General features: G+C 31.4%; 2 protein-coding genes across 2 annotated transcripts; both read left to right on the forward strand.

Moving 5' to 3' along the window:
• The first annotated feature begins 282 nt into the window (after positions 1 to 282).
• On the forward strand, positions 283 to 2,101 carry LOC130813188 (glutathione S-transferase U8). The gene is made up of 2 exons (XM_057678948.1): positions 283 to 707; positions 1,540 to 2,101. Exons 1-2 carry the CDS (start codon positions 384 to 386, stop codon positions 1,891 to 1,893), a joined length of 678 nt encoding a protein of 225 aa, XP_057534931.1. The 5' UTR covers positions 283 to 383; the 3' UTR covers positions 1,894 to 2,101.
• A 2,445-nt stretch (positions 2,102 to 4,546) lies between these two features.
• Positions 4,547 to 12,112, forward strand: LOC130813260 (uncharacterized). Its single transcript, XM_057679058.1, has 9 exons — positions 4,547 to 5,113; positions 5,322 to 5,598; positions 5,715 to 5,939; positions 6,677 to 6,936; positions 7,729 to 7,937; positions 8,881 to 9,003; positions 10,115 to 10,300; positions 11,001 to 11,138; positions 11,214 to 12,112. The coding sequence occupies exons 1-9, from the start codon at positions 4,918 to 4,920 to the stop codon at positions 11,514 to 11,516; spliced, it is 1,917 nt and encodes a 638-aa protein (XP_057535041.1). The 5' UTR covers positions 4,547 to 4,917; the 3' UTR covers positions 11,517 to 12,112.
• Positions 12,113 to 14,553: the final 2,441 nt, after the last annotated feature.

The raw sequence follows: 14,553 nt of genomic DNA on the forward strand, positions 1-14,553 counted from the left end.
CTACAAAAACTAATCAAGCTGAATATTTTAATTAATGGGTAATTTAAAAATAGCCTATATTAAAATGATGGATGATCCAAGTCAAATAATAACATAACTAAAAATGATATCATTGAACATGTCACCAATAATTACTAAAATGTTTTATGAACATTCAACACAAAAAACAATACAATATGAGATGTGGACTCATTTAATTGTTATGATGAAGAGTCAAATTAATCATTCAATTAATACCCTATATAAACTCCTTTATAATCTCATGAAAAGATCCTACCTAATCCAAAACTACACCATTTTATTTGTTTTATTAGCTGAATTAAACCTAAAATCTTATCTGGAGAAAGTGCATAATATTTATTTCAACTGAAATATATTTATTAATGCAGATGGGTGATTCAGAAATGAAATTGTTGGGGTTATGGTGTAGTCCTTTTAGTAGAAGAGTAGAAATTGCCCTAAATTTGAAGGGTATCCCTTATGATTACATTGAAGAAGATATCCAAAATAAGAGTCCTGAACTTCTTAAGTATAATCCTGTTCATAAGAAAGTGCCTATTCTTGTAATTGATGGTAAACCAATTGCAGAATCATTAGTCATTTTGGAGTACATTGATGAGATGTGGAAGGATAAGCCATCTATCTTGCCTCAACAACCTTATGATCGAGCTATGGCGCGATTTTGGGCTTCGTTTATTGATGAGAAGGTAATAATTTCTATACTGATTGCCTTTTAAAGTAAATAAATTATTGTACTCCTATTATATTAATTTAAATAAAATAAAGATACATATTTATCGAACTTTTTATTATATCCGAGGTTAATTAATCGGTAATCACGTCGAAATATATATTTTTTATAAAGTCATTTGCTATTTTTGAAAATTTATTTTTATTTAATCAATTGTTAATTATTTAGAAAAACCAACTATTTAGGTCTTTTAATAGTTTAATCACCGATTAAATAGTATGATTTCACAATTAATTTGACTTTGAACCATATATATGAAAAAGTATATAACAATCTTCAATTATCTTCATCGCATAAACAAAGTAAAATAATATAAGTTCAAATAAATTCTTTTAGTAAGTTATTGAAATAGAATTTAAACCCTAAATGCATCTAATCATTTTACTTGGGGAAAATTAGCTTGTTTATCAAGATTCTTATTAAGATGATATTGCCATAAGTAAAGGTAGCTATAATTGATCTTTTAAATGTAAATTTTTTTTGAAGTACAACATAGAGTTAGGTGAGAATCGAATGCACAATCTTACCTGGAAAAGATAATACTTACTATGATTAAGACAAAATCTGATTCTTCTTTAGATGTGATATTTAGTTTAAGATATAGATAGTATAATTTGCAGGGTTTTTTGGGTTCAATTGACTGCATAGAAGTATGGTTTGTCCGCTACTTTCCCCTCGACCCTGAATTTGTGCGGGAATACTGAGTTGATCACTATGACTATGAATATATGAATATTATAATGTTTGATTTAATTAATAAATTAATTTTATTTTTTTCACATCTCTAGTGCTTGCCTTCGATTTGGAAAGCATTTTGGGGAGCAGAAAATGAGCAAAAAAAAGCAGAAAAAGAAGCACATGAGAACTTAAAAGCATTGGAAAATGAGCTGAAAGGCAAGAAATTCTTTGGAGGAACAAGTATAGGCTATCTTGATATAGTTGCCAATTTCATTGCATATTGGCTTGAAGCCATTCAGAAGGCTGCTGGCAAGGAAATACTTACTAAACAATCATTCCCTTTACTATTCCAATGGAAACATGATTTTATTACATCCAAAGTTATTAAAAATCATCTTCCTCCATGGGAACGACTCGTCGCTTATTACCGAATTCGCATTGAAGCCGCTAAAGCTAGTAAATAATGAAGCATCTTATTGAAATTGCTATATTTACACTTCTAATGTGATAACTTTTTATATTAAATATAGCAATTTTAATGAGACAAAACGAGTAAAAAAGAAAAAAACTAAGTATTATTGAATGAGAAAGATAATAATCATGTTGAATTCATTGCATCTATTGTTACTGATTGTACGAGACAAATACTTTCTCCGATTTCTAATTTTGCTCTCGTTTTTTGATGCAAATGCTTTTTGCTCTTACAAAAACAAATTCGAACAGATAGAGAAAGTAGTCCATACGTATGTTTTACAATTATACATATGGTGTTATTTTGTTCATTGATGTTGATCCAACAAAACAAACACAAGAACTACATATTTTCTATTGGGTTTTATATTCCACAATGTATACAAAACTATTCTGATGTTCATTTTGTCACTCTAATATGATTATTTCAACAATAAGGCACATCCACTTTGGCATTTTTTTCTCATTGGCTTTTATGTACTAGTGCTTTTTAATTAGTTGTTTTGTTGATACTTGTATTTTTGCTTAGCAAGATCTATATTAACATATCAAGGTCACATACATCGTTTTAAAAGGCTTATTCACTCCTTATCTAGATGAATTGAAGCATTATGAAGATATATATATATATATGATCGTACCCAGTGTATTCCGCCTATAGGAACTTTAATCGGTGCAACTCATACCCATGAAGGAGGATGCGGACAAAGATATTTTTGCAACGAAAATGACTTGGTGAAACTGAAACCGCAAGCCCGTAACTTACAACACAAACTTAGCCCTTATCATAAAAAAGTTTTTTTAAAAAAATAACTAGTAATAAAACGAGTAAAAGAATGATATGTAAAAGGCAAAGAACCAGAACACCAACAGGTAGGCTAGAAAATATTATATATAAGTCTAAATTGAGTAAAAATAAATATACCAATAAGTTTTGAACAAACTTAAAATTGATTTTGATTTATATAATAGGTCGAGTCTATAGCGGGTCTGGGGGTCTTGAGACCCTAAACCCAAACCGATTAGTTGTTTTGGACTTGGCGCAGAACCTAGATATGTTGGGTCTCAAAATGTTGAACCCAAACCCTAAAAAGGGGCGGGTTGGGGGCGCATTCAAAATAGTTTTGAATCCATATGCCCATTCCTAATTAGAGATCCACACTTTTGAGATTCAGATCCAAAATATAAACCCCGTTTATTTTTTCAAAAAAATTATATAAACCTAATGTGCCTTCCTATCCCTAATTCAATATGGTTCACAATGACAAGTAGGTGTAAGTAATTTAGTGAAAAACCGAACACCGAAACAAATCAATTCGAATAAGTAATTTGGTTTGAATATAATTTAAAGTTGGTTTGGTTAAGACTGAATTTTAATTATAATTCTGTGTTCGGTTTGGACTCAGACTAGAGTCCAACAAAACCGAAAAACCGAAAAAACCAAAATGTTAAAGGCATGTTGTATCTTCCATTTGATTTGTTTGAATTTTTGCCCTTTATTTTTAGATTTTTGTTAAAAAAATTTTCCTTGTTCAAATTAAAAACCCTAAAATTATTAGTATCTATTTAAGAGATTTAGAAAGAATAATTTTAAAATAATACATGCAAATTTAATTTTTGGTGCAAAATATACAAATCGGTGCAATTTGGTCTATTCGGTTCAATTAGGATTGATATTTTAAAATTCGATTTGGTTCAATTTGGATTATAAATATTATGATTTGGATTTGGACTGAAAATATGAACACCGAATTTTATTCGATTTGATTTAGATTTGTATCGAATCCAAACCAAAAACCAAACTTTGTCAATTTGCTTGGGGCCACGGTGGGGAAGTGAGGTTGCTGTACGTGGCTAGTGAGTAAGGGTGTTCGATCCGAATTATCCAGGATTCAAATTTTAAAACTCGAATAATTTGTTCGACTTTTAAAAAATGAATTATCCGGATATTTGATTTTTCGGATCGAAATCAAATCGTGATTTTCATTATCCAAAAAATTAGATATCTGATATCTGGATTTCAACATATACTAGTGAGGGGACAATGTGGGGAGGGTATATTATTTTTATTTTTTAGATTTTTAATTTGAATTTTTTTTTAATTTTGCAAAATAACTTGTGTTGCAAGTTTATTAACCCTGGTTCATCGTTGGTAAATACTGATCCAAGTATGAATTATGGAGATTATTATAGAAAAATCAAGAGAATTTTAAATAATGTTGAATAATTTTTTTGGTCACATGAACTACATATTCACTATTAATTGCTAAATGAATGAAATACAATGCAACTATTTTTATATAGTGAAGAGAAATATAAATACAATATATAAACATGACAAAAATAAACAAAATAGTGTGTGACCCCAATATAAAATATATAATACATAAATTCTTAAATAAGACCATTTTATAATATTAAACGGATTCAATATATTTTTAGTGTTTTAAAATAATTACTTATAATTTTACAATAATTATTTTTTATAATCTTAAGATAAGATGATCAATTATAAATTTGATCAATTAAAATCTTACAATAATCAATTAAAATCTTGAAAAATTGAATAATTATATCTTAGGTCTCATACAAGACTTGGTGGGCTCATATTCACCGGGCTTTGGTTTTGGGTTAGGGTTAGGGTTAGGGTTACGGTTAGGGTTTAGGGTTAGGGTTTAGGGTTAGGGTTAGGGTTAGGGTTCAGGGCTATGACTTATGAGGAGAAGAACGATGTGATTCAGTGTTTAGCGGTCCAGTATTATCTCCCTGCTCCACACCTTGATTGTAGTACTGTTGTTGTTGGTTGAATTGCTCATCTATGGAGTATCACTTTACGTTTACGAGATTTTTCAAGCTTTCTTATGCTGCAATAACTATAATTATGGTGTAGTTTTTATTTTAATGGAGTCATGTCACAACTTGCAACTTACAACTTACAACTTACGAGATTCTGTTGAAACTTGCTAACTCTGGCTAAAACCCCAAAAGCTGTTGTAGTATCATTACAACATTCTGTAATGCCTAATTCATGGTTTCGTTCAGTTTTTATTGCAAAAAGGAGGCAATTTCGTTTGAGATTTCTCTACCAATCAACTTCTTTGGATTTGGTTTATTGTAAAAACGGTATATTGGTTGATCACCAACTTTCAAAATCCTATTGCAATGGAAGAAATGTTCTAAATTCATCCACAAGCCCTCGTTCCTGCAATTTTGGTATGCCTACTCTTTTTGTTTATAATTTGATTTGATGTTGAGTCAGTTTCTTGTCCCTACTTTTATGTTGCTCAATTATTATTTATTAGTTATTACATATTTAGACTGAAAATTTGGTTTGTTATAGTTCAATGAGAACCTTAATTAATGTCCATTATTTTCTGGCTGGATTTAGAACTAAGGGTTACTTGGAAAATTTGAATTTCAGGGTCATCTAGAGGTTATTGGGTAATTGGAAGTGGCAGAATTGGAGTGGGAGGCTGTTTTGGCTTAGGTATTAGCTCACCTTTAAGCTATAAATACATGGGTATTGCCCGTTTTTCGGGTATGCCGGAGCCTAGCATATGTGTAATGGAAGAGTCTGAAGGGAAAACCAAAAGTTTAAGCCATAAATTGGTGGACTTTACACAGATTGACAAGGAGTTGCTTCCTTCTGTAATCATTGTGGGACGGCCAAATGTGGGTAAATCTGCCCTCTATAACCGGTATATTGTTTTTTTTCATCTCTAGACGTTGATTTGAGAGTAATAATGCACTTGTTCTGAGTGAATAATCGTGTTGATTTTCTATGTGAACTTTCATGTAATTGTTGTCATTGTAGTTTAATTCGACGAAGAGAAGCACTTGTGTATAATACACCTGATGATCATGTAACTCGTGATATACGGGAAGGAATTGCAAAACTTGGTGATTTACGATTTCGAGTACTTGATTCTGCTGGCTTAGAAGCAGCAGCTACCTCTGGTTCTATCCTTGAACGAACGGCAGATATGACAGCGAATGAAATATCTAGATCTTCCGTTGCCCTCTTCTTGATTGCTGCTAGGTATGCATTATTGTGAACTTTTTGTTTTACTTGATCGTTTCTGGTCTACCTTGTGGTTGTTTTAGACAGAGAAAATGACACATATGTTTCTTTTGCTGAAATTGTCTTAAGTGAAGAAAATAATTATGTAATAAAAAGATGTGTATTTTGTCATATTAAGTTTAATCATTAGTTACTAGTAAGCTAGAAAGTAGAAATTCAAGAATAGTCGGATCAATTTTAATTCTATACAGAGGTGGAAGTCAACTAGCTTAGTTGGTAAAACACTATCGACACTATTTGCTTTTGTGGATCCCTCTTAGAATTGCTCTATCTCGGGAAACTCTATATTGGTTGGTCTGAAAATCCAACTTCTACAAATCTACAATAGATGAAATGAAATTGCAATTTTGAAGTTTTAATATTAACTTTGATACTATGGTGTTTAGTTTTAAAGCATCCAGCTTTCATAATTTTAAAAGGCATTTGCTATTGTTATATTTATGTGCTTTTGTTAATCATCATAATTAATGGCTGAGATTTCATGAGTTAGTTGTGGTCACTACAAAATTCTACATCTCCACCAAAAAATTTAAAATTAAAATTTATGGCCGACAGTTTTGAGGTTTTTCCTCTATGTGCATTATTTCACACAATACTTATGATCTTTGTAGTCTATAGTGTACGTCATTCATTATTTGGCTAGCATAATTGACATTTTGAGTCATAAGTTGATTTTTTCATTAACAACCATGTAGAGATGGCTTACAAACGATGGACCTGCAAGTTGGGAAGTGGCTGCGTAAGCATGCACCTGGAATTAATATTATTCTTGTGATGAATAAATCTGAATCGCTAGATGAGTCAGATGGTACATTGGCGACGGCTGCTGGCGAAGCATATGGATTAGGCTTTGGGGACCCTATCGCTATATCTGCAGAGACTGGACAAGGAATGGCCGAATTGTATAGTGCATTGAAGCCCGTGCTAGAGAACCATATGCTCCAAGTTTTAAATGGTATGTACTTATGGACCAATACCCATGTCCCTCCTAAAGAATAATATTTCCCCTAAAGACTGCAAGCTGAAACTTAATTAGTGCGTGATGTAGTATTTAAAATAGATGAGCTTTGGAAAGTTAATCTGATGACAAACGATTGATTTTCTTCATTGTCCTTTGTGGTTGTCACTTACTGTATCGCCTTTGTCGTATACTACAAGTCCAATTGCTGTTCTTATATATACACATGTAAGTGTTGGTAGAATATTTGAGGCTGACTCACTTATTATGCAAGAGACTTTAATCTTTAGCTTGCATAAAGTAGTACCCGAGAATTTTTGTCCTTGTTTTAAATTGTTCTATGTATTTCAATAGTTATTGCCGACCTTTTAACTAGTTGAGAGAAGCAGACTGCTTTTATATTTCGTGATTTTTGAATAATTCTCAAGTTAGATCCTACCGATTGAACCCAAAAGTAATCACTTAGTTATCTCATCCATAATTGCATGCTCTTACGCATTTATGTTAAATTTCACCAAGCGGTAAAGTAGTTTGGGTTTCTTCCTCCCCCTCTGAAGCGCCATAAGGATGTGCACTTTGCACGCATTATTCTTAATCCTTAGAGACTGTACAAGTTTCTGCTGCATTGCACCAAAGTACCATCTAGTATTGTTTCTTTCAGTTTTTTCTCTGTGCCCAGTGCTTGCTTGTCCATCTATGATGAACATAATATTGATCTCTTTATTGTACATACATTTAACAAGCTTGTCCTCTCGCAAATCTTTTCTTTATGTGTTGCTGTATTCTTAGATGGTGCTACACAAGACAGTTGCTCTCCTGAGTCTGAAGAATCTAAGCTGCCCCTACAGCTGGCAATTGTTGGTCGGCCCAATGTTGGAAAGTCGACCTTATTGAATACTTTATTACAACAAGAGCGTGTTCTAGTGGGACCAGAAGCTGGTTTGACAAGAGATTCTATTCGAGCTCAGTTTCAGTATGACAGGAGAACTGTGTATTTGGTAGGGTGCACACTCCTTTTACTCATTGTGGTTATTACTTATTCATGAGGTCTTCTAGAGGCTATTATTATTTGAAGTCTGAGTAAAGAACTCTTCTGTTGTTGCTATTTTATAATGCTCTTGGCATTTAATATTGCCCTTTCTTACTTATTCATGAGGTCAACTTCTTAGTGATAGAATAGCAGTTTGTCTCCTTGATTCTTCTCTCCTTTTTTATGTCTCACAAAGGTTACATGGTTGATTGTTTACCACTTCAAAGCAATGTCATAATTACTACAAGAAATGAAATCGAACAACAATCTTTTAGACTTCATGTATGTGACTCCATGCCCAATGGGTACTTTTTGCAAACCCTATTTCGAAATAAATGATCCATCTGACTTCCTTGATTCATTGAGTTTGTTCGAAGTTTTCCATATCCTTATATGTATTTGGCCACCTCTTTATTTGCATTTAATTTCCAAAAGGATGATTGTTGAGGTGTTTATATCAAGGACCTATAAGTACATTCTGGTTTAAGTTTTGTCAATTTATCACAAATATCAAGTCTAAATTTTAGAATTTTGCAAATAGATGCCTAGTTGCCTAATAATGTGAAGAGATACTTATAGTGGAATTTTGGTAATGGTCTCTATGTATTACCACATCTCGTGAACAACATTGAGTTTTGGATTGTTATGCATTCGCAATACCTTTCTCTTGGTATCCAGCTTAGCTGTCCTGCTGGCTTACTTTATAGGAATACATTTTACCTTCCTTGTGGAATGAATTTACTATTATTAAAACCAAGGGATTGACATTGCCTCCAAGTTATCTGTTTATGTCAGAGCCTTTTTTGTTCTATGGGGATTGGGGCAATACACATTCTAGAAGATTAATGACTAGAATGTTAACTAATACTGAAATTCTATATCAATATTTTTGTTGTTTATTCTTACTTCAGGTTGACACCGCTGGGTGGTTGGAGAGGACAAAAGAGAAAGGACCAGCTTCATTGAGCATTATGCAGACAAGGAAAAATCTTATGCGGGCTCATGTAGTTGCATTGGTACTTGATGGAGAAGAGGTGAGTGATATATGATTGTGTTGAAGAGAAGGCTCTATTCAATGTGAATTTTTATTTTATTTCGACAGAAGTTGTATTAACATAGACATTGGTTTATTACAAATTGGAACAAAATAAAGAAATGCGACAATATCAACAAACCTAAATGAATCTTCTCAACTCAACAAGCACAATGCTCATTTTTAATGGAGCTAAAGGTTCTTATTTGTTTGGTTTTGAATTGTAATGGACCAATGTCACATGATTCGTGATTCGCAGTGATTCGTTGTACGGATCCGAGTCTGTGAATCGTTAGTTGACGATTTCTTGTTTGTTCGATTGGATTGTGATTCGAATTTTAGATTCGTGATTCATATAGTTTGAAAAGAAAGAGTTTAAAAATGATTGATAATATACCAACAAGGTGCATCGCCTTTTTCATGGTAACTCATTTGCTAAGAGTTCCACATTTAAGCTTGCTTGGTGTTAATTGCGGAGTACTTCTAGAATGAGAATTGAGTGACATCCTTAAAAGTTCTCAGGGTGCAAATGAGTAAGGAAAAAGTGCATCAGAAAAAAGCTTATGTTCATTTATAGGGCCAGTGTACAACCTTTTAAGGTAGTTATCAACCACTTGGTGTCTCGACTCTCGAGTGCAACATTCATTTACAAAATTAATGAGTAAACGTGTTGCTCGATTTCTGTCTTGTGAGCAAGCACAACCTAGATGGCCACCTAATCTTCATCATGTTCATCTTCTCCATCATTTCTATAAAAGATTTTCATTCACCCACAAACAACATTAAAAAACAAAGCAGTTTAAAAGGACGACATTCAAATCCCCTTTACAACCACTCTCTATCTTTCCTATTTACATAATTACTCAAGTAATTAAAACTTTTTCTTTTGTATCCTTGATCTTATCTTTAAAACTTGTTATAGAATTATTCTAAATTTAACATCATTTGTCTTGTTGATGCACCATAATATTATATAAAATCAATTTTTTTGTGCTATTTTCACTACATAGAACATATCGATTTGCTACTCAAAGTAGAATGGCCTCCTTTTCTTGTTGGTGTATTGTGGTGATATATAGCCTGCTATTGGTTTTCGGCGTTTTTTGTTATAGGTTGCCAAGACCAGGAGGAGCTTGAAGCATGGTGAAGTAGTTATTGCTAGACAGGCCGTGGAAGAAGGACGTGGCTTGATTGTGATTGTGAACAAAGTGGATCTTTTGAAAGGAAAACAGAAATCCAAATCATACGAAGATGTCATCAAGGCTGTTCCTGAAGAGATCCAGAAACTTATACCTCAGGTTGGGTTTTTGAAGATTATTGTTTTTTTTTTTTTTTTTTTTTTTTTTTTTTTTTTTTTTTTGGCTATTGATCTTTTCACTTGCTCATCCTATTTATCTTTTATTTCTGAAATTAAATCAATTCATTGATAGATTCAGTCAATCAGACGATATTTATATCAGAATTAACTATTAACTAATACATTACAATTGTGATCAAATAGCATGCTCTAAATGACATTAATTTTCTTATGTTATAGTGTCCTAAATTTGAAGGGGTTTGATATGGATTGTATGGGAGACTGAAAGTGGTATCGAGGAGTTAGTTTTAATGGCCAAAATGTAGCATGAGATTTGAGAATATGAGAACTAATTGGAGTACGAGCATTAGGATTTGTTCCATTGATTTGAGCTTGTTGGAGGTGAGGGGAAACTCTTGACCTCAGTGAGATCTGCAATTTTTTGGTGATCGTTGTCAAGCGTGTTGACATTTTTCTCTCCAAACATTTTGATGGAATTACTTCCGTGATTGAATGTCTGGAACTAGTTTGCTACTTTTCTTCTAAGTTACTATGGATATGCAATATGATGATATTTGGAGTGAAAACACACAGGAAACAACTTCCTAGCAACCAAGAATCAACTGGATTCCTGAAATTATACATGTTTTGTTATTTGTTGTATATGGTAAACAAATTGAATTATCCGCTACTGTTATCAGGTGACTGGAATACCAGTTATATTTGTTTCTGCACTGGAGGGAAAAGGTCGGATAGCAGTCATGCGTCAGGTTATAGAGACTTACGAGAAATGGTGTATGCGACTATCAACAGCTCGGCTTAATCGTTGGCTGCAAAAGGTGCTTTACTTTCCTTCACTATTCATCATGTAATAGATTATCTGCCAATTTCACATGGTAACTTTCTGTTTTCAGGTTATGAGCAGGCACTCTTGGAAAGATCAGGCTGCACAACCAAGGATCAAGTACTTCACACAAGTTAAGGCTCGGCCACCAACATTTGTTGCCTTTGTGAAGGGGAAAACTGAGTTATCTGATGCCGAAATACGATTTTTGACGAAATCTTTGAAAGAAGACTTTGATATGGGTGGAATCCCAATTCGAATATTGCAACGGTCTCTATCAAGACACGATGCGACTTCCAAGAGCTCCTCTATTAAGAGTAATCATATAGGGAAACTGGTAGAAAGGGCATCTTCCGATAAACGGAGTATTTAAAGAGGACGAGATGAGGTTGTGAATTCAACATAATCATATTTTTTTCGTCTTTCATTCTTTCCCGTGCCAATTGTGCCAAAAGCCCTTGTATTGAAGAGGAGGTTCTATGTTCTACTAGTCTTATATTGCTGTATATATTTATATATAACTTAAATAAGGAACGGAGATGATTGCTACGAATGGGCGTGAAAAGAACAAAAGTAGAGGAAGATAATCATCGAAAGAGACACTCAATTGGTAGTTGGTAATTACGGCTTTGCGCTATAAGTCTGAAGAAATTTTCACTCTCGAGCTATTATTGAGGATATCAAAGCTAGGTTCTGATTTTTTGACGCTATTTCCTTTTGTTTTTGTGAATGTAAAAGTGTGGCTCATAGGTTAGCTCATTACGGCTCGTCTAGTCTCTATGAAGGCTTGGCTTGATTGTAGTCCCGTTTAGATCATTGACATTTTAATTGCACATTCATTTTATAGCCAATAGTAGATCTACTAATTATTTCAATGCATGGGTATACATGGTTGAATAATAGTAGGGAGTAGGGAGTATGTATTATTTACAAATTTTCTTTTATTTAAAAACATTTGTACGTAACAAATCATGACTCTTACTTAATTTCCAAACTTTAATTGTTTCAACATAAGTCCTATTTTCTTAATAAAAGACTGAAGAGACCTTAGAATAAATGGAGAACAAAGGGTGAGATAGAACTAAAAAATAAGGAAAATGAGGCTTTTAGAACTAGAGTTAACAAGTGTACCAACTTTTATATTTTATTTTATTTTTATAAAAAATGAAATGGGCTAATGGGTTGGTATTTGGCTAGATCTAGTTCTATAATTAGATTTGGACCTAACCATATTTTTACAAAAATGAGTCAAAAATTTGATCAGAATTTAAAGGATCTAAAAAGTTAGATTTAGATACTTAAATTTGTGTTGGTTTGGATTCACATGGTCTAAAATCTATGCGCATCTTTAATCATAAATAATTATATTTTGTAATATTTATAGTTACTAATAGGAAGAAATACTTGTGCATGACAAAGATTATTACATGGTAAATTTAAAAATATTTACGTTGCCAAAAAATTCGAATGCTTATAGCATAGTAGTCTTACCTTTTTATTTAGTTATTTATCATTGGAGAAAGTCTTACCTTTTTATAAACGATCGTACTTTTTTTTCTTATTTATGCTACTAGTAATGTAATTATTGATGACCATTTTGTAACATTTTAAAATTAAACTTATATTATATATTGTAATATGTGTTTCTAACTATAGTAATGCTATAAAATTAAGCAAAAATAAAAATACATCAGTTGATTCAACTTACATTTAGTTTTTAATAAATACGAAATTGTAAGATTTCTTAAAACATAAAAGTATTGCTATTTGACATAGTGACATGTTAAAAGAAAGAAATTATTATGTAAAAAACAAATAATAATATATGTTTACTCCTAAATATGTTGCTCATGTCGCTGTCGTTTTCACTAAGTAACATGTTTCTAGTTGTTTTTATTATAAAGAAGGAAATTTTATATGGTGAATTTATATTTTTTGCTTTTCCATGGGGTGGATAAGCGTTTTTCTTAATTTACGTGATCTTAAATTTCTAACTTTTTCACTCGATATGTAAAATATTAAAGTTTTTCTAAAATTTACGTTGTAATTAGTCATCATAACTACCTTTGTTCATAAAAACAAAATGCCTTGATCATCCTTAAGAAACACTTTTTTGAAAGTTTGGTCAAAATGAGTACTTAATTTAAAAACTTCGCATTTTGTTTACCAAATGGAAAAGTTGAAAGTTCGGGTCACCATGTAAATCAAAAAAATATTTACAATATGAAAGAGTCAAAAACTTAGGATTACCTCATTAAATTTTTGTTTTTTAAAAAAAACTTATCTTATATAGACTCTGGATAAGAAATTATTTTCCTTTTGCTAGCATAAAGGTTGATATTGTCTTAGAAAATAATATCAGAAAAACTTAGATGAGACGGTCTTATAATGAGACTATGAGACCGTCAATTTGGGCCGGCCCGATTTGCGCATGTAACAGCATCACATGTTTTCCTTCGTTTTTTTTAATTTTCTGAGCATTTATCAATTTTGACCTTAAAGGTATCAAATTCAATGTAAAGTAAAACTTAAACAGATCAATTAAAATAAAAAAAATTAATTTAGACCTATAAGTGATCAATTTTGATGTTAAACTGATCAATTTATACCTAAATATGATTTTGTATTCACAATTTCAGAACGACATTTAATAAAATGGTATTATTCTATTACTAGATATAGACTCGTGCCATGCATAGACATTGGAAAAAAAGTTTAGAATTAATTTTATACTTGTATAATAGTTTTTTTAAAAGATTATTTACTTTAAAGATTATAAAGAAGGTTATTTGTTAGTATTTTAAAGATTATAAAAATTTTAAAATTCTTTTCAATAAAATTATGAAAATAATAAATATTATAAAAAATAATATTATGAAAAACTTAAGTTCGTTACGATAATTAAACGATTACAACTAATTCAAAATTTTAAAATAAATTCAAAATGATTTATCTTAATAAAGCTTAATTTTTTTTTTTTGAATAATTGAAAGCTTTTTTCAATTTTTTTAAAAAGAGTCAACAAAAATTATAAAGTTGGTCTCATTTTAAATATCTTGAAAAAAAAGACTGTTTGTACAGTTTTTATATAAAATAAATATTTTTAGGTGAAATTATTCATTTAGTAAATAAAACTACTTTTTTTTATAAGCAAATAGAAAGTAGGCAAGTAGTTTACAACTGCATGTCATTGAAATTATGTAATGAAATGCATATTCTTATCATTTTATCCCAGTTCCCAGACTATGTCACTTTATCTCTATAGATTGGTTGCTTAACAAACAACAAGTCACTCTTCGACCTCTTTTAGCTAGAACATAGTCAAGTAAGATATAATATTTCTTTTTTTCATAACTATATTTTTATGAATAAATTTACTTTAATTTTTTTAATAAATTAATATAAATTTA

Source organism: Amaranthus tricolor, chromosome 5 (genome assembly GCF_026212465.1).
Source record: "Amaranthus tricolor cultivar Red isolate AtriRed21 chromosome 5, ASM2621246v1, whole genome shotgun sequence".
NCBI lineage: Eukaryota > Viridiplantae > Streptophyta > Magnoliopsida > Caryophyllales > Amaranthaceae > Amaranthus > Amaranthus tricolor.

Excerpts from the sequence above, each read along its gene's own strand:
- LOC130813188 (XM_057678948.1), top strand. The coding sequence starts at position 384 with ATGCAGATGGGTGATTCAGAAATGAAATTGTTGGGGTTATGGTGTAGT. Across the intron at positions 708-1,539 it reads CTTCGTTTATTGATGAGAAG|TGCTTGCCTTCGATTTGGAA; the intron begins GTAATAATTTCT and ends TCACATCTCTAG.
- LOC130813260 (XM_057679058.1), top strand. The coding sequence starts at position 4,918 with ATGCCTAATTCATGGTTTCGTTCAGTTTTTATTGCAAAAAGGAGGCAA. Across the intron at positions 7,938-8,880 it reads ACAGGAGAACTGTGTATTTG|GTTGACACCGCTGGGTGGTT; the intron begins GTAGGGTGCACA and ends TTCTTACTTCAG. Across the intron at positions 10,301-11,000 it reads TCCAGAAACTTATACCTCAG|GTGACTGGAATACCAGTTAT; the intron begins GTTGGGTTTTTG and ends TACTGTTATCAG.